At 38.4% G+C, this 27,279-nt stretch overlaps 1 protein-coding gene across 1 annotated transcript in view; it reads right to left on the reverse strand.

The window, feature by feature from the left end:
• Window positions 1-1,229: 1,229 nt before the first annotated feature.
• The window catches only part of TES (testin LIM domain protein), a 64,603-nt gene continuing 38,553 nt past the window's right edge, over window positions 1,230-27,279 (reverse strand). Inside the window, exons 3-7 of the mRNA XM_069587947.1 lie at window positions 15,380-15,632; window positions 14,066-14,401; window positions 12,898-13,113; window positions 12,333-12,491; window positions 1,230-2,478 (exon numbers count right to left, since the gene is read on the reverse strand). Coding sequence (XP_069444048.1) covers window positions 2,290-2,478; window positions 12,333-12,491; window positions 12,898-13,113; window positions 14,066-14,401; window positions 15,380-15,632 — 1,153 coding nt within the window. The 3' untranslated portion in view covers window positions 1,230-2,289. The remainder of the gene's footprint in view (window positions 2,479-12,332; window positions 12,492-12,897; window positions 13,114-14,065; window positions 14,402-15,379; window positions 15,633-27,279) is intronic.

The following is a 27,279-nucleotide window of genomic DNA, read 5'->3' on the forward strand; positions in this document are numbered from 1 at the left end:
TAAAAAAAAAAAAAGTGATAAACAATGAAAATGGTGCACATTCTCTTGCATTACATTTCATTACAGTTCATTCTATTGTATTACAAGGCCAAAGTAAAACTAAGTCAGGGTAATGAATCAAAACAAAGATTCTGTATTCCTCAGGCAAAGTAGTTTCCTCTTCCAGGAAATCATGCAATCAGTATCTCAGGTAGCGAGAGATGGATTTAACCAAATTTCTTGAGCTTCTCCATCTCCAAAACAGCCTGCTTCAATCTCAGCTCCAAGAGAGGAGAGGCTGTGCAGGCAGACCTGTGAAGAGTAGTTCTGTTAACTGCAGAGAAACTGTTTCAGTTTATTCTCACTTAGCCATGTTTGGGAAAATTAAGCTGTTAAACTTCACAGAAAAAATGCAATGGAAATATATCTTTTGCCATTTGAGACAAAGGTAAACTAGAGAAAGCATAAAGTGATACTTATAGACAATGATGGATATCTGTGACATTAGCATTTAAAATTATATGTAGGATTAGATTACTTCTTGGATAAGGTGACGTGTTCAACTCACTTCTTCATGGCTAAGGAAAGCATAATGCAGAGAGGGAAGAGATGTGGAATGCTGGTATGTTAGTGAGTGTGGAGTTGGGATGGGTGGGGGTATGGGGTATAAAATTTAGGAGAAACACTATTAGCCAAACAAATATGAGCTCAAAAATAATCAAATTATCCTGGGTGTGTGTCAGAGAAAAGTGCTACTTCTACTGTGACAAATACTTTAGACTGAGGGGAAAAAAAAACACACCACCTCATAACCTGCTAATATTAGGAAGAACAAAGCTACAACTATTCCACTTTTGCTTCCTTTTTCACAATAGCCTGCTGTGAAAAAATTCATAGAAATCCAGAGTTGCAATTTGAGTATAAGAGTTAATACTCGTTAGACTTACCTGAAAAGAACGTAGCTTTCCCGACTTCAATTAAAATGACACTTTCTTTTTTCTGAAAGAAAGAACTCATGCATGACTTGAAAACCAATTATTTAAATGCTTTCACTTATTATGAAGTTTCATAAAACTTAGCCCTTCGGCATAATGAAAAGTCTAGTTTCTGTTCTGTTTTGTCAGGAAGTGCCCTTATTTGTCAGGTTATTTTTTATCCTTGGAAACACTGCCCCCTGCTGTAACAAATACTTAATTGCAGAAGGACTTTTTGGCTCTCAAACGAAAAAGATATAAGAAATAAAGTTATAATTATTAAAGTGAAAGAGACTTTATTTTGAATAATAATACATATTCATTCCATTTAATTTTCATAGTGCATAGCTTTGTATGGAAGTAGAAAAGGAAAAATAAACATTAGAAATACTTAAGGAAGGAAGTATACAGGCAAAGAAGACATTTGTTATATATCCACGAACAGGCATCATATCATAGGACAGTATCCATTAGAAAAGAATGGAAACCGTGCAAAAAGTCTATTCAAACCACACAGCCAAGTGCAAAGAGTACAAGTTATAGCTTCTTGGATACAAAAAAGTATTCATGTTCTTTGGATTGAAAATATAAATGAGTGGCTTGCCAAAAATCATCTATAGAAGTAAAAAGTGTGGAAGCCACATGTGACAATAAAATATTCAAGGCCACAAATGGAGGTCATCAGCTTACAAAGAGAATACTGAGAGGTAGAGCAGATTAAAAAAAAAATAGAGATATGCAGTAAAGCCATCTCTGCCTAAGTTAGGAAATAGCAAATGCATAGACATTAAAATGATAATGGTTCTTCATACTATGCTGCATTTCTATTTTCTCTGTCAAAAGAATTCACTGTGTATCACTATAAAATTCAGCGAATAAGATGAGGCAATAAACGTACAGCCTTGGCATTAGGGCAAGTTTAATTTCCTTTTCATTTTATACAAGAAGGGAAAAAGAATATAGAACATGAAATGCTCATCTTTCCATTCAAACACTAACTTTTAAGTGTTTCATATATACTGTGTTTGGCATAAAGAAGGTAGGAATATGAAGACATTAAACTCAGGCTTCCAACTCAAAAGATTTTACATCTGGAAAGCCAAAGAAAGGTAAAACTCTTTACCATTTTAAAAATTAAATGCTTAAAGCAGGTTTTAAAAATTGAGATGCAAAAATTTGGTTAGGAAAAACATCAAAGAAAGATACTGAACAAAATTTCCTGGTTTCCTTTACAGTTTCTTTTTTTTTTTCCTTTTATTTTTCCAAATTGCATTTTACAGTAGAAATGCAGACCACTCTGGATAGCTAGGGCTCAATATTGCTTGGTGCTCTCCTCTTAAGACATCATCTTCTTACACTCCACTGAGCAGAAAACCATCCCTTCTACGGGCATGAACTTCTGCCCAATGAGACACTTGCTGCAGCAGGAGCACAGAAAGCACTCTGTGGATGCGTGCCAGCTAAAGTTGTTATAGGTCACCCGCTGCACTTCGGGATCAATGGCATTGTGGCATCCTTGACACACCTGTTAAGGCAGTTATACAAAGAAGAGAAAAGGATGAGAGATCAAACTGTGATGGTAACATTTTCACGTTAGAACAAACAGTGCATTTCTTTAGATGGCAAAATAAACCAAGAATGACAACCTCAAAGATACACAACTGAGAATGACCTTCTAGTTAACCTTCATAGTTATATGCGGAGCATGTGGGAAATAACAGGTGAAGTCCAAACAGCACTTGCTGCTTCTAAGATAAGCCATGGACGTTCAAGGCAGAAAGTCTTGAAGTTCCAAAGCAGTGTGTTCGGTCCCAGTGTATCTATTAGATTGTATATCAGCAGTTATATTTTTTTTAAGTTTTATGATTTTTTCCTATATCACAAATGCTGGCAAGAACAACAGAAACTCTTACTCATTGCTGGTGGGAATGCAAAATGTTTCAACTCATGTGAAAGACAGTTTGGCAGTTTCTTATAATAAAACTAAGCATACTTTAATTATATACTCCAGCAGTCGTGCTCTTTGGTATTTATCTAAATGACTTGAAAACTTATGTCCACAAAGAAACCTGCACATGATGCTTTAATTGTAACTGCCAAAATCTGGAAGCAACCGGGATGTCCATCAGTGGGTAAATGGATAAAGAAACTAATACATTCATACTCAAGTGAAGTTGCTCAGTCATGTCCGACTCTCTGCGACCCCACGGACCGTAGCCTGCCAGGCTCCTCTGTCCATGGGATTTTCCAGGCAAGAATACTGGAGTGGGTTGCCATTTCCTTCTCCAGGGGATCTTCCCAACCCAGGGATTGAACCCGGGTCTCCTGCATTGTAGGCAGATGCTTTCACTGTCTGAGCCACCAGGGAAGTCTCCACATTCATACTACTCAGAGCTAAAAAGACATGAGCTATCAAGCCATGGAGGAAACTTAAATGCACATTATTAAGTGAAAGAAGCTAATCTGGAAAAGCTATATGCCGTATGATTCCTTATATGACATTCTAGCAAAGGCAAAATTGGGGAGAAAATAAAAAGATCACTGGTTGCTAGGGGTATGGAGTAGGAGACAGGCAGGATGAAGAGATGAATAGGCAGAGCACAGAGGGCTTATAGGCCAGTAGAAATATTCTGTATGATATTACAATGATAGATATATGCCATTTGTCCAAACCAGAGAATACACAACATCAAGAGTGAACTCTAAGCTAAACTGTGGACTCTGGGTGATTAGGATATGTCCATGTAGATTCATCCTTGTTTAAAAATGTACCACTCTAGTGAGTGATGTTGATGATGCACAAGACAATGCACGTGTGGGAGCAGGGACTACATGGGAACATCTCTGTACTTCCCTCTTAATTTTGTTATAAACCTAACACTGCTCTAAAAAACAGTCTTTTTCAAAAAGATTTTTTCCTCATTCACTAAAGCTCTGAAGTGATAATTTTACCAGTCTTACCTATGACACGTGAGGTGATTAACACTACTAAATTCTAGACAGCAATAAGTTAAAAATCTGGAGAAGGGAATGGCAAACCACTCCAGTATTCTTGCCTGGAGAATCCCATGGACAGAGGAGCCTGGCGGGCTACAGTCCATGGGGTTGCAAAGAGTCAGACACGACTGAAGTGACTTAGCACACACAAGTGAAAACTATGTTCAAAGTAATTCAGGACTCAATCAAAAATACTGATAGTGTTTCAGAATAATTACTGTGCACTAAAAATATCTCTTCTGTCATGTCATAATTTATGTAAAATCAAATATCATGGAATATTAGCACTTATATTCCATATGTCATTCAGTATATATGTATGTTATATACAGATAAATATGAGATATATCGGAGAAGGCAATGGCACCCCACTCCAGTACTCCTGCCTGGAAAATCCCATGGGCGGAGGAGCCTGGCGGGCCGCAGTCCATGGGGTCGCTGAGGGTCGGACACGACTGAGCAACTTCACTTTCACTTTTCACTTTCATGCACTGGAGAAGGAAATGGCAACCCACTCCAGTGTTCTTGCCTGGAGAATCCCAGGGACTGGGGAGCTTGGTGGGCTGCCGTCTATGGGGTCGCACAGAGTCAGACACAACTGAAGCGACTTAGCAGTAGCAGCAGCATGAGATATACACATCCACACCCACAAACACACATAATTTTCTTCTTTAGCTATACATATTTAGCAAGAAAATAAATGAATAACTGGCATTATTACAGCAGAAGACAAAACTACCCAACTGAGAGCTGTAAAACATTAGATAGTTCATATGCCTTCTTGTTTATATGTTATGACTGAAACTGCCTAATATTTTTCTCTTAAATATTTTATAACAAATGAAGAAACCAGTAAGATTGTCCAGCATTACATAAAGGTGGCTAATCTTCTGCACTCTTGGTCTCTTACTGTGATTGTCAGGAATTTCTGTGTGATGAAGGCGGATGGGTTGAGGAGGGTCACAGGTGTGTGACTGCCACTCACTGGGTGAATTGATTTAGCATGTGGTGTGAGGCCTTGGTATAGATATCCATTTCAGACCTGCAATATAGTAATACTTTCTATATTTTTAGATAACTACAAGGTTTCTAACTACAGAGACTGTAACTCCTTATCTCACAGTTTATGTCAACCCAGTCTTCCCTGAGAAGTAGGGGAGATCTTTGCATGATTGATCCTGAATACAACAAAAATGACTGTTTTGATTACAATGACTCCTAATCTGAAGCTGCACCATGCAAGCAATTGCTTTTGTATAAATTCATTTTTATAGCTTTGTAATTCATTTAGAATGTAGCCCTTTGTTGTTTTCACACTCAATATTTTATTCCTCTGATTTTAGATCACGATCTACCCTCTGTATCTCAGCCCTTTAATAATATTTTTAGATCATTTTATAATCTTTCAAAACTCATGTTTTCACTGCAATTTTTAAAAAGTAATAACTACTGTTCTATGTACAATTAAGGAAACTGTTTTGGTAAAAATATTTAACATATAAATAGCAGTAACAGGCAAATTTGGCCTTGGAGTACAGAATGAAGCAGGGCAAAGGTTAATAGAGTTCTGCCAAGAGAATGCACTGGTCATAGCAAATACCCTCTTCCAACAACACAAGAGAAGACTCTACACATGGACATCACCAGATGGTCAACACCGAAATCAGATGGATTCTATTCTTTGCAGCCAGAGATGAAGAAGCTCTATGCTGCTGCTGCTCTGCTGCTAAGTCACTTCAGTTGTGTCTGACTCTGTGCGACCCCAGAAACGGCAGCCCACCAGGCTCCCCAGTCCCTGGGATTCTCCAGGCAAGAACAGTGGAGTGGGTTGCCATTTCCTTCTCCAATGCATGAAAGTGAAAAGTGAAAGTGAAGTCGCTCAGTTGTGTCCGACTCCTAGTGACCCCATGGACTGCAGCCTACCAGGCTCCTCTGTCCATGGGATTTTCCAGGCAAGAGTATGGGAGCAGGGTGCCATTGCCTTCTCCAGAAGAAGCTCTATACAGTCAGCAAAAACAAGACGGGGAACTGACTGTGGCTTGGATCATGAGCTCCTTATTGCCAAATTCAGACTTAAATTGAATAAAGTGGGGAAAACCACTAGACCATTCAGGTACGACCTAAATTAAATCCCTTATGACTGTTCAGTGGAAGTGAGAAATAGATTTAAGAGACTAGATCTGATAGACAGAGTGCCTGATGAACTATGGACGGAGATTCGTGACACTGTTCAGGAGACAGGAATCAAGACCATCCTCAAGTAAAAGAAATGCAAAAAAGCAAAATGGCTGTCTGAGGAGGCCTTACAAATAGCTGTGAAAAGAAGAGAAGCAAAAAGCAAAGGCGAAAAGGGAAGATATACCCATTTGAATGCAGAGTTCCAAAGAATAGCAAGAAGAGATAAGAAAGCCTTCCTCAGCAATCAATGCAAAGAAATAGAGGAAAAGAAGAGAATGGGAAAGAATAGAGATCTCTTCAAGAAAATCAGAGATACCAAGGGAACATTTCATGCAAAATGAAAGTGAAGTAGCTCAGTCATGTCCTAATCTTTGTGACCCCATGGACTACAAAGCCTACCATGCTCCACCGTCCATGGGATTTTCCAGGCAAGAGTACTGGAGTGGGTTGCCATTTCCTTCTCCAGAGGATCTTCCCAACCCAGGGATCAAACCTGGGTCTCCCACATTGTAGGCAGATGCTTTACCATCTGAACCACCAGGGAAGCCTGCAAAGATGGGTTCAATAAAGGACAGAAAAGGTATGGACCTAGCAGAAGCAGAAGATATTAAGAAGAGGTGGCAAAAATACACAGAAGAACTATACAAAAAAGATCTTATGACCCAGATAATCATAGTGGTGTGATCACTCACACTCAATTAGAGCCAGATTTCCTGGAATGTGAAGTCAAGTGGACCTTAGGAAGCATCACTACGAACAAAGCTATTGGAGGTGATGGAATTTCAGTTGAGCTATTTCAAATTCTAAAAGATGATGCTGTGAAAGTGCTGCACTCAATATGCCAGCAAATTTGGAAAACTCAGCAGTGGCCACAGGACTGGAAAAGGTCAGTTTTCATTCCAATCCAAAGGAAAGGCAATGCCAAAGAATGCTCAAACTACCGCACAATTGCACTCATCTCACACGCTAGTAAACTAATGCTCAAAATTCTCCAAGCCAGGCTTCAGCAGTACATGAACCGTGAACTTCCAGATGTTCAAGCTGGTTTTAGAAAAGGCAGAGGAACCAGAGATCAAATTGCCAACATCCGCTGGATCATCGAAAAAGCAAGAGAGTTCCAGAAAAATATCTATTTCTGCTTTATTGACTATGCCAAAGCCTTTGACTGTGTGGATCACAAGAAACTGTGGAAAATTCTGAAAGAGATGGGAATACCAGACCACCTGACCTGCCTCTTGAGAAACCTATATGCAGGTCAGGAAGCAACAGTTAGAACTGGATGTGGAACAACAGACTGGTTCCAACCAGGAAAAGGAGTACATCAAGGCTATATATTGTCACCCTGCTTATTTAACTTCTATGCAGAGTACATCATGAGAAATGCTGGGCTAGAAGAAGCACAAGCTGGAATCAAGATTGCCAGGAGAAATCTCAATAACCTCAGATATGCAGAGGATACCACCCTTATGGCAGAAAGAGGAACTAAAAAGCTTTTTGATGAAAGTGAAAGAGGAGAGTGAAAAAGTTGGCTTAAAGCTCAACATTCAGAAAACTAAGATCATGGCATCCGGTCCTATCACTTCATGGGAAATAGATGTGGAAACAGTGGAAACAGTGTCAGACTTTATTTTGGGGGGCTCCAAAATCTCTGCAGATGGTGATTGCAGCCATGAAATTAAAAGACGCTTACTCCTCGGAAGGAAAGTTATGACCAACCTAGACAGCATATTCAAAAGCAGATTAGTTGTTTGTCAGTTGCTTCATTTGCTATTATTTTCTCCTATTCAGAAGGCTGTCTTTTCACCTTGCTTATATTTTCCTTTGTTGTGTAGAAGCTTTTAATTTTAATTAGATCCCATTTGTTTATTTTTGCTTTTATTTCCAGTATTCTGGGAGGTGGATCATAGAGGATCCTGCTGTGATTTATGTTGGAGAGTGTTTTGCCTGTGTTCTCCTCTAGGAGTTTTATAGTTTCTGTTCTTACATTTAGATCTTTAATCCATTTTGAGTTTATTTTTGTGTGTGGTGTTAGAAAGTGATCTAGTTTCATTCTTTTACAAGTGGTTGACCAGTTTTCCCAGCACCACTTGTTAAAGAGATTGTCTTTACTCCATTGTATATTCTTGCCTCCTTTGTCAAAGATAAGGTGTCTATATGTGTGTGGATTTACCTCTGGGCTTTCTATTTTGTTCCATTGATCTATATTTCTGTCTATGTGCCAGTATGGGGTGGGAGGTGGGAGGGGGGTTCATGTTTGGGAACTCATGTACACCCGTTGTGGATTCATGTCAATGTATGGCAAAACCAATACAGTATTGTAAAATAAAATAAAGTAAAAATAAAAATTAAAAAAACAAAAAACAAACAAAAAAACAATAAGAGAAAAGGAGGCCATTTTGAACATTTAAATTATGATGAAATTTACTAATATTTTACTCTGTGACTCTACTAAATGAAGCTGAAGTCTATAAAAAATAAATTAAAAACTTCAGAAAAGCAAAAAAAAAAAAAAAAAAAAAGCAGAGCCATTACTTTGCCAACAAAAGTCCGTCTAGTCAAGCCTATGGTTTTTCCAGTAGTCATGTATGGATGTGAGAGTTTGACTGTGAAGAAAGCTGAACGCCGAAGAACTGATGCTTCTGAACTGTGGTGTTGGAGAAGACTCTTGAGAGTCCCTTGGACTGCAAGGAGATCCAACCAGTCCATCCTAAAGGAGATCAGTCCTGGGTGTTCATTGGAAGGACTGATGTTGAAGTTGAAACTCTAATACGGTGGCCACCTGATGCGAAGAGCTGACTCAATTGAAAAGATCCTGATGCTGGGAAAGATTGAAGGCAGGAGGAGAAGGGGATAATAGAGGATGAGATGGTTGGATGGCATCACCGACTCGATGGACATGAGTTTGAGTGAACTCCGGGAGTTGGTGATGGACAGGGAGGCCTGGCGTGCTGCAGTTCATGGGGTTGCAAAGAGTCGGACATGACTGAGCGACTGAACTGAACTGAAATAGCATAGAATGTAGGGTTTATGGGCTTCAGAAAATTTAGGTTTATTAATAATTTGATTGTCATTCATCCCCAAATCTGACATGTCCCCAGGTAAAAACTACCAATCCCTATCCCTGCTGCTGCTGCTAAGTTGCTTCAGTCATGTCCAACTCTCTGTGACCCCACAGACAGCAGCCCACCAGGCTCCCCCATCCCTGGGATTCTCCAGGCAAGAACACTGGAGTGGGTTGTCATTTCCTTCTCCAATGCATGAAGATGAAAAGTGAGAGCAAGTTGCTCAGTGGTGTTCGCCTCTTTGCGACCCCATGGACTGCAGCCTACCAAGCTCCTCCGTCCATGAGATTTTCCAGGCAAGAGTACTGGAGTGGGTTGCCATTGCCTTCTCCAGATCCCTATCCCTAATTCTTCATAAATCTGAAAGCTGCCCAGGACTCAACTAAGGGTTGGAGACTCCGGGACCAGTAAGGGAGTTTATGGACTTCATTCACCACTTTATGCTTGATATTTGATTACCCTGAATTCTTAATTAAACTGCTAATAATCCAATATGTTATTATTTCCTTCAATTCCTCCTACTTCTTTTATTTATTTGTATATGCATTATAAAATTAAAAAATTGATAATGACGTTTGCTCTCTAGCAGGAGGATCCTGTGAAATCTCAGAGATGTGAAATCTTGGGGTGGCCATTTGAGACTGGAATTCCAGAGACCATGCAGAGACAAACTAATGTATTTCCCACTTTCCTCCTTCCAGGTTAATTTTTTCTTCAGAAAAGTCCTTTTTTGAGTCGAGGTTTTAGCTTCAGGTCTAAAAATAATTTATATTCTCACTCCTTTTTTTTTTCTTTTTAAAATTAAAAGATCTAAGCAGATCAATGCCCAGAACTAGACAATCTTCCAATTTTTATATCCTTTAGCATGCTGCTATCACCTAAGTTTTGTTCAGGTGATGAATATTCATTTTAGTATTAAGCACATGGCAATAGTGTATCTTACTGAGAAAGTACACCTTCTAAAATAAATCATGCTATATTATAAAGCTAAATAACTTAGGGTCTCTTGCATTCTCTCTGTAGTTATTCCTCTCCAATAACTACTGCAACATAATGGAGAGAAGCTTGTATTAATAACAAAGTAGCTTCATCTGTTAAAAGCTTTATTCTATAAATATGAGTGCCTACTGTGTTGTTCTAGTGTTGAAAATAGAACCGAAAAGAAGCAGACAAAATCCCTGCCCTCATGGAGTTTACATTGTAGTCCTTGAGGCCAAGGTAACAACCATACAGTGAATGCTTATTATGATAATCCTCTTCCATAGAGAAACTGTTGCAACTACATTCAAAGAAGCATTTTTTAAAGCTCAATGATCTATTAGACTGCATAGTGATTCAACATCTTATCCTCAGTTATAAGGAGGGTCCATGCTGACCCTCACAGAAAATGAGAAATGTTAAAACACAAGTCAGTCACTCAAACATTTCCTAAGTGCAGACATTGAGGGTATGGAAATAGAGGGAAGCTCTATGTGCCAGCTATTTACAGTCTGGTGGAAGAGACAGATGAGAGTGATATTGACAATCACACATGTGGGTAAGTACACAAAGAGGCCCAAGGGAACAGAGACATCCTGCCTAGCCAGAGAGAAAGGGGTGGAACATGGGTAGGGAATTGGGAAAGGTGTTCTCAAAAAGTTAAGCTTAAACTGAGTCTGGAGGAGCGTGCAGGCATAATCAGGTAAAACAGGCAGGGGATCCTCCGGCAACCCAGTGCTTAGGACCTGGTGATTTTACCGCCAGGGGCCTGGGTTCGATTCCTGGTCGGAGAACTAAGATCCCACAAGCTATGTGGCACAGCCAAAAATAAATAAATAAATAAAAAGAGAACAGGACGATATACCAGACAAAGGAATGAGAAGCAGAAGACAAAGAACAGTATAAACTATGAAACGCAGATAACTTGGGAAATGGTATGATTTGGGTTAGATAACTAGTAGGGAAGCCTGGCCTGCTGCAGTCCGCAGGATCACAAAGAGCTGGACTCGACTGAACAACAACTAGTAAAAGTGGCCGGATAGGTAAGAAGGGGCTGGATCTATTAAGTAAAGGCTTAATGATCAGGTTTTCATTTTAGAAAGATTACCTTCCATCATTATGGAACGTAGCTTTGAACAAGAAGAATGGAAGTGGGGAGGCCAAATTTGAGGTCGCTATAATAATCAAAATGACAAAAAACAAAGCTCTGAAGTGGAATAGTTGTAACTGTGAGAACCTGCGATACACTGATGAGGCAGAGTTGATAGAAAATGATAGCTGATAGATTATATCTGAGGGCAATGGGTAAACGCTGAAAACTGGCACTGACATCAAAACTTCTTAACCTTATTTTCATATTAATAATAACATACTTCTAGAACTATATAAATATGTCATTATATTCCTCAGCCAGGAGTCTCCTCTAGTTGATAGTTCAGGGAGATCTTTAGTACTTATTTACCTGCATATAAAGTAAACATCTATCCTTTTAATATTCCTGGATTATAAGTTTTACCATATATGGTCAACTCTTTATCTATCTCTGGGCCATCATGCAATAGAAGCTCTGTGTAAGCATGGTAGATTTTATACACATACATATATGTGTGTCTCTGTGTGTGTGTATACACACACATATATATACTTTCACATTAAATATTTGAATGCTTGGCTTATGCAAATAAATATGCAAGTCAAATTTTGTTCTGAAATTTTGTTTCACACATATATTAATTCAGTGAGGGTTTAAGAAAGGGCACTGTACAATCTCCAGGTAGCAAACACAAAGCCACAGTGTGTGATCTGGTAACATGAACAGAAATTTATAAATATTCAAATAGAGCTAAGGCATATGAACAGTCTCTAAAAACCTTAAGTGAAAGCTGATCTGTATGATGAGAATCAATCAATCTTACTCCCATTAAGGAATTTTTTTGGTGGAGATTTGGTTATCAAGTAGCACTTTATATTATAAACTGCATACACAGAATCTTGAGGTGGGTCATCCTAGTCAACGCATGTACTGTTTTTGAATTACCTAGATTTTAACACCCTATGGTAGAGTTCATCTGTTTCCTATTTGAGAGTAGTACTTTCTGTTTCTCCTTTGTAAGAGACCTAAATAAAGCAGGTCAAGGCTACTGAATCCCAAGGTGTCTCTTACCACAGCGTGGTTCTTCACATAACAGGGTTTGCACACAGGCTTGTCATTAACCATCACGTATATTTCCCCAGCTAGGATGTTGTCACAGTCAAAGCAGCAGAAGTGTTTCAGATGCCAGTTTTGGTTTTCTGCCTGGGTATACTCGTTACTGAATATCAGCTAGAAAGAGGATAAAAATAAGATCAATCATGTTTTTTCCTTTTTGCTTCAAATGACCAAGCTAGGTTCTTTAGACAACAGATTTAGATCCACAAGGAACATCAGTCTACTTTCGGGGGTTTAAAGCCTAAAGATAACCTAAAGCTTGAACTTGGATGATTACTTGGTTTAGTTCAAATTAATGTTTCAGGAATCTGGACAGTCTTCATTTGTCAACACTATTAACATGGGCATTCAGAATGACTGAAATGTTTTTTTCATTCAACTTCTTTGGATGTAAATAAAGCACACAATACTGGCTTAATTCATTCTGCTTTCTCGCTAAGGGAGGCCTGGTTAGCATGGTGAGGGAACCATAGGAAGATGCAAAAGGGAGCCTGCATGTGGGTGGCCCTAGGGAACATACCTCATCACAGCCAGCACACCGGGGCTTCTCACTGTCACAGTAATGTCTGCCACAATACAGCTTGCCATTCTTCCAGAAATAAATCATGTCGACCAGGAGTTCATGGCAGGTACTGCAGACGAAACAAGCTGGGTGCCACAGTTTATCATATCCTGCCCTTTCAGCATAGATGGCTGGGTCTCCCTCCTTCATACTCAGTTTGCAGCAGTAGCAGGACTGAAAGGGAAACCAGCCAAAACAAGCTAGTCATCCAAGACTGGCGCTTCTCATCAACAGTTCCAGCGGGAATTCAGAGAAACCACTTCCAAGAGAAATAATTTCTACTGAAATTAGTAATTTGTCCATATAGGAGTATGGTGTTAGTATTTGTGAAAAGGACTCTCTTGGCTTTCTCCAGGTTCTCCAAATGTAATTCTTGCAACCAATGGGTAACAGAGCACTGTTTACTGAATCAAATTTGCTTATGGAAAAAGGCTAATAGTAATTTGCACTTCAGTTTTAAGCAGTCTCTCAAAAATGATTACCTTAAAACTTATTCTACATTTTTTCTTCTGTTTTGTTTTAATACAGGACTAAGCCTGGTTGGTTGATGTGCTAACAGGATCTATGAGAAATACCTAACAGTAAGTTTAGTTCTTATTTTTGGTTCATCTGTGTCACAATTTTCTTCTACTTTCAAGGCATAAAAATGACTTCAATTCCCCTGTCTTAGGAGACATTTTAAAAAAGTATGATTGACTATATATCCACATGTTTAAGTTTGAATGTTATGCATGTTCTCACAAGCAAAACCGAATTAACCTAAGCATATATTATTCTTATTTATGGGAAGAGAGAACAATTAACAGAAAAATTATGTTTAGAAACAGATTCTAGATTGTATGTTTTATTCCAGCATGACACCATGTTAACTGCTGTGTACACATAACACTTGTAATTATCTTTGGCAACAGATAATCAGAAAACTTGGCTTTAGACCAAGGCTTCAAACATGATAATTCTCTAAAATAAGCCTAAACTGAAATTATAATTCAATTTACTTCCCTCATCTACTCCCTTCTGGAAACAGAGGAATGCAACTTCCCCCACCAGCCTCCCACAGTTCAAAGAAACAGAATGAACCTGTAAAATATACCAAATGGGCTAACATCATGACTGCTTTACTTACATACTGAGTTCTTTTGTGTTCCGCTGATTTGTCCTCCATGGCCCCTACCGCTGTCGTGGTGCTTCTGTCCCCTCCAGGAATGTACATTTTGTTGGGGCCTTGAGTGTTCATGTCACGGGGGAGTTTGACATCTCCTACGCCCAGAGCCTCGCTCTTGTATTTCTTCACAAACTGCTCCATCTCCTTCACCTCTTTGGGAGATAACTCATGGCATTTTGAAGGGTCCTGGTCATGGGCAGGGAGTTGCTTTGCCAACTGCTTCTTCCGGTACTGTGCCCCCTCTGAGCCTGCCACCGGCTGCTTCTCTTTGGGCAGCATTTGCATGTACTGCCTGGCCTAGACCACAAAGGAGACCAGCGTTAACTGGGAGATGCCTTGGCCATCAGACAAACAATACTATATAACACTCATTAGAATCAAATTACTGAAGAATTCAGTTTTATCCATTAATAACAATTGATCTTCATAATACAAGTTATCTTGAGATGTTAATATATTAAAAAACACATTAAAAATGGTGCAATAAATAGATTAGTCAGTAAAAATGAACACATTTTTTTCTTCATGAAAGTAAAGCTTTTTTTTCAGTTTGTAAAGACTTGGGTTACTAATGTTTACTTGTGCTAAAATTACTTTTCTATACATCTGAAACTAACACAACATTGTAAATCAACTATACTCCAATAAAATTAATAAAAAAGACAAAGCCCCCCAAACAAACAAAAATACAACTATATAACTGCAAAAGAAAATTTTTTAAGCCACATGTTCAGAATGGCCTAAGGATCATCAGTATTGTATAAGAAAATGATATCACAAGATTCATTCTCATGATTTAACTAACCATCTTAAAAGATTTCCAAATGTCTCATCTAGTTATTATATTAGTGGAAGGAGCTTGACACAAAATTGCTTTTTTTTGCCTTATATATAAAAGAAATATAGTGTTGACCACCTTTTGAGTTACAAAAAATTGACAGAAATTCTATTCTTTAGATTTTTTTAACCATCTTAAGAAAAATCTTCCCAAAAGTAACGAAGTTACTAGCTTTATACAAAACATGTTTTTCATTTAATTACTGAAAGTGTCATGCCATTTCTTTGAAAAAGGTCAACACCGATTATCTATGTAGTGAGAAAAATTCTATGGGATATCTAATCTTACTTCCAAAAGTCCAGCAGGAGTTGGAAGTCAAGGTAATGGGAACCCCCAAAAATAAAAGACCTGAGGTCAATTAGATCACTAAAGGAACTGCCCTAAATAAGTAGCCTAGGAACTTCAATAAAGGGACTTCCTTCCCCCTTATTGTTTACCAGTGCCTGATTCTGGACAGGAGGAGCCCATTCGTAGGTAACTGTATTGATGGAGACATTCTTCTTGGCAGCAACTGGATTGGTCAGTATCATAACATTGCGTTTATACATGGGAATTCCATCTGATTTTAGCTTTGCAATCAGGGTGGTGTACTTGGTGTCTTCAAAAAGTTTCCCCACTTTTCTATCCTCTTCATTGCTCAAGAGGACATCATGCTCTTCTTGGCCACACTTGCAGTTACGACATATTTTTCTATAATTTTGGAGATAAGCAGGCAATGATTAATTATACTTAATCAATCATACATATGTAGTTCATAATATATTTTTACAAATATTCCTTATAATGGTATGCAAAGTCAAGACTTATGACAGGTGGGGGTGAGGGGATTACAAGTAGCTATACATAAGTTTAAGTAAGGAAACATAAAAATGCATCTTTGCTTTATAAGACTTTGAAAAAGGTTTTGATTAGAAAGTGCATGTTCAAGGGAGTATGACTGAGAGTAACCCCATGTGATAGTCCTCATTCTCTCAACCAGATATGCAAATAAAACAAAATCACCAAAAACTATCACAGCAAGCATTTTCATATTTTATTGCATGATAGCAGCCATTACCTATTTTTTTTCCCTAAGTGAGAGATAAAGAAGTTGATATAACTTTTCTCCTCAAGGATGGTAACCCAAGATTTATGTTTAGTTTTTTTCATTTTCTTTCCTGTCCCCTTTCCAATTTCCTTTTCTCTCTTTTCTCATGCTCCATTTCCTTTCTCTTCCTTTCCCTTTCCTCTTCTTTTATTTCTTCAAAACATTTAGTGACCACCTAACCTGTGCTCCCTTATGTATAAAAGACACAATCTCCCTTCCCCAATCTGGCGTGGTATGTAATCTTTCATTTACGCAACATATATGTGTGTCCACATGCCAAGCAATGTACCTGATACTAGGACATAATGATGAAAATAATTAGGCCCAGTCTCTGACAGTCTAGATCTTATGCTTACCACCTGGTGAGGAGACAGACATTAAACAAATATACACACAGACACACAGACACACACACACACACATACATATACCTATAAATGCATTTGTGATAATCACAGACTACTTTGAGAGGATATAATTTTGACTTGGAACTGGTGAGCAAAGGACTCCATAAGAACATTAATCCTAAGAAAGTGACATTTAGGTTGAAATCTGAAGGATGTGTAAAATGAATGTGAACTGTGTGTATGTGTTTGAGAAGAGGTAAAGACAGGAGAAGAAAAGCCTCCAGACATTTTGGGTAGAAAGAGTATGTGTGGTCGTCCTGTGTTAGGAGACTGCGTCCTCAGGCCCTATGATCAGAGAAGTCTGGTATGTATGACTACAGTGAGCTAAGTAACTTGGGTAGTGACAAGGCTGGAAAGGTAGGCAAGCCTGAGATCATGCAGGGACTACTTGTAAGGCATATTAAGAAGTCTGGCTTTCATTGTATGAGCAATCAGGAGGCTCTGAAGGCTTTTAAGTCATGGAATAACATGATTAGATCTATCACTTTCAAAAGCTGTAATACCTGTCATAGGGAGGACTTAGGGATAGATGTAACTTAGAGCAGGAAGACCAGTTAACATGTCAATGGTGCATCCAGTCTGCAAGGTCCTAAGCAACAGGGATTCTACTGCTATTTCAAACCTGGAATTTACATCTTGGATGGTTACTGTTTTGGCCTGGGTAAGATGTGTAATAGCTTGCACTGAAGTATCTGATAGTGGAGATAAAAAGAAAGGAACAAATTTAAGATATCCTTAATGTGAAACTGGTCTTCCCTTGCGGCTCAGTGGTAAAACAATCTGCCTGCAATGCAGGTGACTCCCAGGAAACCTGAATTGGATCTCTGGGTCATGAAGATCCCCTGGAGAAGGAAATGACAACCAACTCCAGTATTCTTGCCTGGGAAACTCATGGACAGAGGAACCTGGCAGGCTACAGTCCATGGGGTGCAATGAGTTGGACAAGACTAAGTGACTAAACAAACAATGTGAAACGAATTAGGCCTTGTGAATACAGTGATGAAAGGAAGACAGAATCAGTTAAAAAATGAAGCCAGGTTTCTGGGATGAGTAAGATTGTAAAAGGAATGTAATTTATTAGATCATAAAAGCAAAATAAGAATAGTACTGAGGTATGGGATGAAAATGTTGGTGAAATCTATCCAAACTGAAATAGTAAGTTTGAAATGCCTATAAAACAGGGTAAAGATATCAAGTAGATTATAGGATATATAGATCTATTATTAGAAACTGTAGCCTGGTGGAAAATATAAATTCAGAAGTCAGGGAATAAGTTGAATAGAGCACTTTCACCTCCTGGGGGAAGAGCAGAGGGAGATGAGGCCTCAGGAGGGAGCCTGGTACAGGAGCACAAGCTGGCAAAGATGACAGAGGAAAACAGAGAGCAGAAAGAATCTGCGGGATTAAAAATATAAGCTGGAACTAAAATACCGCACAATGATAGCATATAAGTTAGAGGGAGAAATCTGAGAGCTAAAAAAAACATTTTAATATCCTTACACTGTTCAGGAAGATACTGAAGATACAGATTAACATTGGACGTTGTTAACTATATATGTTAAAATATCTAGATAACTAAAGAAAGAAATGTAATTTCTAACTATGATAAAAAGGGATGAAAATATGAAAATGTAATCAGTCAAACAAGATTGGAGAAAAATAAACTTGGGAACTTAGGAGATGTAGAAAGCACAAATTAGACGGTTGATCTAACCCAAGCATATCAACAGTCACAATAAATGGACTCATTTCTCCAGTTAAAAGATAAAGGCTTTCAGAAGGATAATATAACAAAGTAGTTAAACTATATGCTGTTTAAGAAACACTTAGATTTTAACCACATAGAAAAGATGAAAAGTATGATGATGCAAAAAGATAAATCTGGCAAATACCAGCAAAACGTTGTTACATATATTGAAAGTGAAAGTCGCTCAGTTGTGTCCAACTCTTTGTGACCCCATGGACTAAGTCCATGGAATTCTCCAGGCCAGAATACCGGAGTGGGTAGCCTTTCCCTTCTATAGGGGCTCTCCAACCCAGGGATCGAACTCAGGTCTCCCACATTGCAGGTGGATTCTAGACCAACTGAGCCATGATATTAGGGAATATAATTAAGGCTTTTTCCCTCAATGAGTATCAGAGTCACTTCACAGTAACAAATACTTAAAATCACTTCTCTGCTATAACAATTAACTGAATACCACCTAATAACCTAACTTCAGCAATTAACTGAATACCACCTAATAACCTAACTTCAACATATAGAAGCAAAAGTAACAGAACTATAAGAAGCAAATGGACAAAGCCATCATTATGGTGAGATTTAAAAAAATTAGAGATAAAGATTTGAATAACACAAGTATCAAGCCTGACCTAAGAGACACATGAAAGCATTATATCCAGTGACTGGAGAATATATATTCTTTTTACAACTATTTGAAACACTTTGAAAAACCGAACATCTACTAGGCCATAGAGCAAGTCTCAAGGACAGATCATCAACCAGGTAAGCTGAACAGAATGCAGTTATGTTAAAAATCATCAACAAAAACATTACAGAGTACTTTTTAAAAAAGACTCTTAAAAAATTAAATGTTGAAAGAAAAGAATTACAATATAAATTAAAACAAAAAACATTTTAGGAAAAAAGAAAGCAAAACTATAACTTCCTGAAACTTGTAAAATACAACTAAAGAGATGCTGAGGAGGAAAATTATAGTTAAGGTATGCTCAAATTAGAAAGAAGAATAAAAATTAATAAGTTAAGTGTTTAACTCAGGACCTTAGGAAATATTCAGACAAAACCTAAAGTAAAAAGGAAGATAAAGACAATAACAGAAACTGATAAAGGTTTGCTTCTCATTGGATACAGAAAACATTCAATACATATCAACATTTCTTCTGATTACATTTAAAGTAATTTTAGTTGTAGAAAGGAATTAGGACTTTAGAAAGGGTTTCTGGGGAAAAAAGTCAGCAAGCACTCAGCATCCGTCATACTTAGTGCATTCATTTTAGGATCTGAAGCAAGAAAGCAACCTTGCCATTGCCACTTCATTCATTTTTCCTTGGGTACTAATCAGAGCAATAAGAAAGTTCAAAGAAATACAAGTGGTAAGGATTCATCAGAAAGGGAGAAACTAAACTGTTAATTACACATGCTCGAATCGATCATATAAAAATGTATTCGCATCATGAAAAGTTAATGTCTTACATATAACCAAAAAAAAAAAAAACCCTAAACACTTTGTCAAATAACAAATTATTAAATAATTATTTACTTGTATGTTCTGTTTTTCTTAAGGTGAGGTATGCAAACTGAAAATATTACAGTGGACTTATACAGTCCCAGAAAGAGAGAGAAAGACAGTGTGCCAAGAAATGTAGGGTAGGGAGGCAGAGTACTTCCCTTGTGTACACATCGGTCAGAATTCTTCATTTGGTAATAACTTGCTGAACAGTTTGCATATTCTAGCTCAGCCCTGAAAGACTTCCATCTGGTTATCTCACACTTTCATCTACTGGAGAGGAGCATACTCTCCTGCTACAGCATGTTCTTCAGTTAACGAAAACAACGTAATTATTCGTAAAACTACCACAGTGCTTCTGGATCAAGTTTAACATGACACCTTCCTGAGGGGAACGAGGTGGGCTGGGAATTCAGTTCTTATATAAATAACTCGCTCCTTATATGGCTGTGAACTATGGCATGCATCCTGGCATTAGCAAAGTGACTGACTAAAGAAGGAAGGAATCATGTTACAAGGATAGTGACAAATATTGGAGTTCCCTCAAAAACGTTTATTGTCCAGGTATACACCAGTATAACACGTATGCCACGAAATAGAGAGTAAGACTCTAAAATCTGAAGGATTAATAGTAAAAGAGTAAGTGAAACAAAGCCTGTGGTCTTTCTAAAGCATGAACTATACTATGACAAGCTGTAGCATGGTTAAATAAATTATATTTACTATGAAAATGTTATATAAAAAAGTATATTAACCAATGACATACTAGCCGTCTCTATACTTCTTCTTCTTATTAATCCTGGTGATTCTTTGAAGATTTACATTCTGAGAAAAATCTATATTCCCTGTCTACCCGTTAACCTATCCAATATAACTTTATTAAGCAAGTAAATTCAGGTTAAGACACCACACTGATAGCGCAGTGATGAGGGAAGAAGTAGTAGCTAAAGGAGTCAGCCTATGCCTGATTAACAGTTTCCTAAGTGGGGAAAACCTATGCTTGATTCATGATCGTTTTTAAAATCCCAATATACACTATAAGCCTCATCTGCATCCTTACTCCAAAACTGTGACCTGCAATAACAGAACTGGCAAGAATATGACTCAAGAAGGGTAGGATGGTTCTTTTAGCCAGAGAGTTGTCATCAATGTAGTAGTTGGAATGACCACATTCGTCCCAGACTCTGAAAACCAGAGCTCCGTTTCTGCAATAAAAAGGGACAGCTACAAACCACTAGGCAAGAAAGAAATCCATAAAATCTGGGCCAGGTGCCAAGAGCTATCCTTGTGGAAATGTGCGCTATCCACTACTTATCCAGGTTTTAAAAAATATTTTTGGGGGGTTTTAGTCTACAGTGTTTTATATTCTAATCTCCCATATTTAAATTTTTTTTTTTAATTTTTAGAAATATCTTTCAGGAAATTTCAAGTCATTTGGAAAATAGTCAATAAATTTATTAAACGGAAAATTTTGTTGAGAAATTAGGGAAGAGAGAGATACCGTTATTTTTTATCTAAGAGAAAGTCTGAGGATGAGTAGGACATTTAAGAAAACAAGGAACTTTAAAAAATTTGTTTTAGACCAACCTGAAATAAAATGAAAACAGCACAGGTGAGCAGAGTATCCATGAGCAAGGGGCTATGTTTATAAGGTGTGTACGGTATGTTTCTTCAGATGATTCACATGTAACTTTTGATGATAGGTGTAAGGCTTAAAAAGTTTATTTTTATTAAATTTATTTGAGCTATTCATTTGAGGGGCGTATTTAAATCCGCTCCCATACTTAGCATAGCCGTCATATCTCTAAATCTTCTAAACTGCCCTATAGCATTTCTGCCCAAATTTTCCATGGGAGGCTAAAGTTGTGTGAAGGGGAAATGTAGGGGAAACTCTGAACTAAGTTAGTTTAAAACAGTCTTTTTTATATGACTTTCTAAAAAAGATTTGAGGGTAGACTGGTAGATTGGGAAGCTCTATGATGTAGGGTGAGGAGGGCTATTTGTCCTAAAAAGTTTAAAGCTGTTAACACATACACATGCAAAGATTAATATGCATGACAAATCAGAACTGTATACTCACAATTTTATATTACAACTTCAGAGTTCTTGAGTTAAGTTCAGGAGAGTACAAAACTTACCAAAAGCACTGCTCAGAAAAGTAGATAGATTTATAGTTGCAAGCTGAAAGCAGTCAAGAAACTATCCCTCACAGCTTCTCAAAAGAGAAGTTATTTTTGTAGCACTATTTGTAAAAATTATTATTTTTCCAAGGCAAGTAGTAGCAACTGGAGTGCTCTGACATACCGCCAGCAGTCACAGTGATTTAACGGAATGGTCATGACACTGCTATAAACGAATAATTTAAAAGGGTTGGAAGCTGCCCTTTTACAACAGGGATATACATATATGGACTTAAGAGTGGGCCTCTGTTATAGAATTCAACACAGGCATTAATCCATTTATGGTGGGGAATTTTCAGTTTTCAGCCAGCTCTAACCCAATCAGAAATTCTCTGGACAGATGTATGCTTTATTCATCCAAATAACACTTTTCTTGTAAAATGCAACTGTTTTATTGAAACGATTTATCGAGGATTAAATAAAATAATAATTTTATTACTTATTCTGTTACTTATATAATAAATGATCTATGGTTCCAATGATATTACTTTCAATATGAAATAATTGGTTATAGACTTCATATCCTGGGTTTCTGTCTCGCATTTCATAAATATTTGTTATTTCTAAATATTACTTAAAAGTGTGCCCAGAAGATAGTAATTTTTTCATGATAAGTATTAATATCAGGTATCCTCAATCTTTTATTTTCCTCTAGCTTTGTAATTACTGGTACACTGAAAAAAAGGAGAGCTCAGAGTTACAATATTTTTGTCCACAACCATGTCTATGCTGCAAAAGTGCCACACTGGGAGGGCACACAGCTGGTGCAGTCCACAGTTCACTGGGCAGAAGAGTGTGAATGTGGGTTCAAGTTTTTGTTCTGTCCTGTAGAAAAGTGGTGATAAGGAAGGTTTTGGTAGGCTTTGGGTCCAAATTCCAGCTCTGCCATCTATAAGCCATGCCTTAATAAGTTATTTAACTTTCCTTAAGTCTTTGACTTCTCAAATATAAAATAGGAATACTACCACTTATCTCAAAAGGTATTATGAGGATGAGGTACAATCAAGTAAATAAAGTGCTGTGATAAACAGAATTTTAAGACAGTCCTTATGACCTTCACCTTGGTATTACTCCTATTATGTTACTTTATATGGAAAAGGAGAGGTTATTCAGGTGTGCCAAATCTAATCACAAGAGCCCTTAAAAAATAGTAAGTTCTCTGGCTGGGAGTGTAAGAGGAATTTGAAGAGATCAGAGGTGCAGAAAGGATTCTAAGCCAACTATGTTGGCTCGGAGGTTGCCATGTGAGTGGCTTCCAGAGGCTGAGAGTAGTCCCTGGCTAACAGCCAGCAAGGAAACAGGGACCTCAGATCTACAATCACAGAGAAATAAATTCTACCTCCCTAAGGAGTGAGCCTGGAGGCAGATTCTTAGAGCTCAACCTGGCCAACTCCCTGATTTCAGCCTTTTAGGAGCCTAAGCAGAGAATCCAGCTAAGCAGCCCAGACTTCTGACCTAAAGCGCAAATGGAGGTTGAGTTAATTAACATCCAGTTATTGTTTTAACCTGCTAAATTTATAGTAATTTGTTATGGAGCAACAGACAAGTGTTTATTGGTGTGCGACAAAGAAGTGTTAATGTATTTCTTACTAAGAACCAACAGGCTCAAATAAGTCTTTTCTTAAAAACTCCTTTGGGTTTTAAGTTCGATCTGTGAAATGAGCTTTGGCTAGCTAACTTATGAATCCCACTCTAGACGTTTGTATGTCTAAGAGTTTGTTTTCAGCTTTTTACAACCTTTGGGACACACTTTGAACAGGCAGTCATACCTGCTGGATCTCTCCCACTCACTCTCTAGACCCACTCTGCATAGTACCCTGTGCAGTGCCTTAGCAGGCAGACACTTAAGGACTGTGGCAATGGGCCACCTTGCCCCACCAATGGAAAGCACCAGCAGGAGGTCTGAACGATGAAGAAAATGAAATTTGAGCATTTACTTCCTAGATTTCTACAAGTGTACAAGGTGCTAAAGGGGAAAATGATTTACTTTACTTGGGTGTGTGTGAACCAGGAAAAGAAGGTGCTATGGAATTCATATCTTGAAGCTCTAACCCCTGATGTGACTGTACTGGGAGAGCTTTTAGGAGATAAAATTTAAATGAGATCATAAGGGTGGAGTTCTAATCTGAGAAGATTGGTGCCATATAATAAGAGGAGAGAGACCTTCTCTCTCTGCATGTACACACAGAGAAAAGGGCATGTGAGGATACGGCCAGGAGGCGGCCATCTACAAACGAGGAAGTGGCTCCTCACAGGAACCCAACCATGCTCATGTTTTAGTCTTGGGCTTCAAGCCTCCAGAAGTATAAGACAATACATTTCTGCTATTAAGAAACCAGTCTGTGGTATTTTACTACAGAAGCTGAGCTGACTCATACAGGGAGCAAAGACAACTTCTCAGAGACATCGCCTGGGCCAAGACTTGAAGAGAACAGGAAGGACTTTTTGTTTCCATGTGGTGAGATTTCTTTTTAGTTTGACCATATAGGGTCTTTCTAGGCAAAGGGAACATGAGATAAGGCACAGAAATTTCAGGAAACAGCATGTGTCTAAGTAATTGAAGCACAGGGTACTTGAAATGGAAGGAAGGTTGGAAGAGTAAGCAGAGGACAGATATTGAGGTTTAACATTAAAGGCCAAAGACTTTGTTCAAAGGATCAAGTCCAGTGGGAAAGCATTAAGATTCTTAAGCTATTGGTAAGTACACAATAGTATCCATTTTCAAAAGACCATTCTTGTGGCTGCATAGAAGGTCAGACTGATAAAAGTGAAGAATAACTAGGCTCTGATTTTCACAATGTGCTCCAAGAAGCCCTAAGGGTCTTAGAAGTCAAGGGTCACCATGAAGATGGAGGAGGAGGTTAAATGGGCAGGAACCTGAGACCGCATGTCTACTTCAATCACAGCAGTTCTATGGCCTCGAACCAAATCTGGAATCTTTGTTACACTCAGGACAACCAGCCTTAGAAAGTCTGTAAAAGTCTTCAAAGACTACCGAAAATGGCTCATCTGGAGGTCAAAGGGACTTACCCTCAAGCTTTCCAGCTGTGGTGAAAAGGTCAAGGAATTATCAAAAATTCTGAGAAATGTGTCTGGACTGATGCCAGGAAGAAGACAGAACTACTAAATAACACCATTTGTACAGATGATATAAATCCAAGTTAGACTGGAAGCTGTGGCAAAGCCCTAGTCTTTTATGAATATGTGTGAACATGTTCAGTTGTATCTGACTCTTTGTGACCCCATGGACTGTAGCCCACCAGGCTCCTCTGTCCATGGGATTCTCCAGGCGAGAATGCTGGAGTGGGCTGCCATTTTCTACTCCAGGAGCTTCCCGACTCAGAGATTGGACCCTGTCTCTTGTGTCTCCTGGATTGGTAGGTGGATTCTTTACCACTGAGCCAGCTGGGAAGCCCTAGAACAATGTGTATCAGGAAGGAAAGAAACATGGTACATTAATACAGAGCAACAACAGAATGAATCCACATAAATGGGGAAATAAGAGAAAACAAAAAACCTATCTGAAGAAGTAACATTTAAGCCATGATCTGAGGGTTGAGCAGTTACCCAACAGGATAAAGAGGCCAGTATCATTTGTGCAGACAATGTAAGGGAAAATGTAGGGGAAAAAAACTGGATTATGGGGGATAAATAACTTCTCAAATACTCTAGGGAACGCAGAGAAACTAGTAAATCATACGAATATCTACACTTTGGGTGAGATCAGGGACTTTTCTCTTTCTTCAGTTCAGTTCAGTTCACTCAGTCGTGTCTGATCTTTGCGACTCCATGAACCGCAGCATGCCAGGACTCCCTGTCCATCACCGACTCCCAGAGTCCACCCAAACTGATGTCCATTGAGTCAGTGACGCCATCCAACCATCTTATCCTCTGTCGTCCCCTTCTCCTCCTGCCCTCAATCTCTCCCAGCATCAGGGTCCTTTCAAATGAGTCAGCTCTTTGCATCAGGTGGCCAAAGTATTGGAGTTAGCACATGGCAAAATATCTAAATCATAACAGATGCTTGGTGAATGTGTGTGGAACAGCAAATAACTCAGCCTGAGTTCTGAGACCCTGGGAGATCAGGCAGCAACATACTAATGAAAATACTACTAGGTAGTAATCAGAGTTTGTTTCTTTTTACTTGCATATGGTTTCTCATAAGCAACCTGAGGCAATCAGAAACACAAGACGTTTGCAGGTCCCTAGGGTAAACTTATTCAACAACTACCACCTCTAGGAAGTAGATCTGACTTTTGTCAAGTGCCCATAAATGGACCAATCAGTGTGAACAAGGAAATGACGAACCATGACTGGGTCAGCTTACATCACATACCCAACACTGTGGTTATTAACCAGAAGAAAAGTGAAAGTGAAGTCGCTCAGTCATGTCCGACTCTTTGTGACTCCATGGACTGTAGCCCACCAGGCTTCTCCATCCATGGGGTTTTCCAGGCAAGAATACTGGAGTGGGTTGCCATTTCCTTCTCCAGGGGATCTTCCCCACCCAGGGATCAAACCCAGGTCTCTCGCATTGCAGGCAGATGCTTTACACTCTGAGCCACCAGGGAAGCCCAACCAGAAGATGTAGTCTTTTATGGTTCTTAACAGATTCTCAGAAAATACTGAGGGTAAAGAGATGAGACTACATGGAAAAATGATAATAAATAAAGTGATTTTTATGTCACTGCTCTTATGTGACATTTTTGTGTGAAAATATCAGATGATAGTTTTCTACAATACAAAAATAATACAGAGCAAATAAGAACTACTATAAACTAACCTGCTTTAAATAAAAATCTCATTAGCAGTTAAGGCAAATGCATAGTCAAACTAAAAAGAGCATGATGTGAGACTGCAAAGCAAGAACTGTGCCCAGCAGAGGGCAGAGCAGCTCTCCACAAAATCCACTGAGTACAAAGAGCTGTGTTCTCAGGAGCTGAAATATTCTAATGCATGACAACTGTTTTGTGTTTGGTGACTTTACCTTTCCAAAATATTACAGACATATTCACAAACTGCTATGTCCCTTGAAGAGGCGGCACAAAGAAGAGCCAGTAAAATCTTGTAATTTTAAAATTCCCTGGGCCATTTTAGCTCCTTACACATAAAGAACTGTATCATCATTTGGGGGAGGGCTAAGGTTTCCTTTGCCTTCACTATTTAAAACAACTGTCCTTGTTTCCTAAAACTTATTATGTAAATGAGCTTTTAAAGAAACTTAATACCCTAAATTTTATTTTACATTCTTCTTTAACTTATACTGTATACAACCCTATAGCTGATTACATTTTTTATTCTACAGTGTTTCCTATGGAAATATGCAGTGTAAGAGTGGTCCTCAAATGAGATTCATTCTAACAGTCAGCTGCCATCCTAATGATGTATGGTTGATCACTTTAATTTTTTCTTCTA

The sequence above is a fragment of the Ovis canadensis genome, chromosome 4, assembly GCF_042477335.2.
Source record: "Ovis canadensis isolate MfBH-ARS-UI-01 breed Bighorn chromosome 4, ARS-UI_OviCan_v2, whole genome shotgun sequence".
NCBI classification, from domain to species: Eukaryota; Metazoa; Chordata; class Mammalia; order Artiodactyla; family Bovidae; genus Ovis; species Ovis canadensis.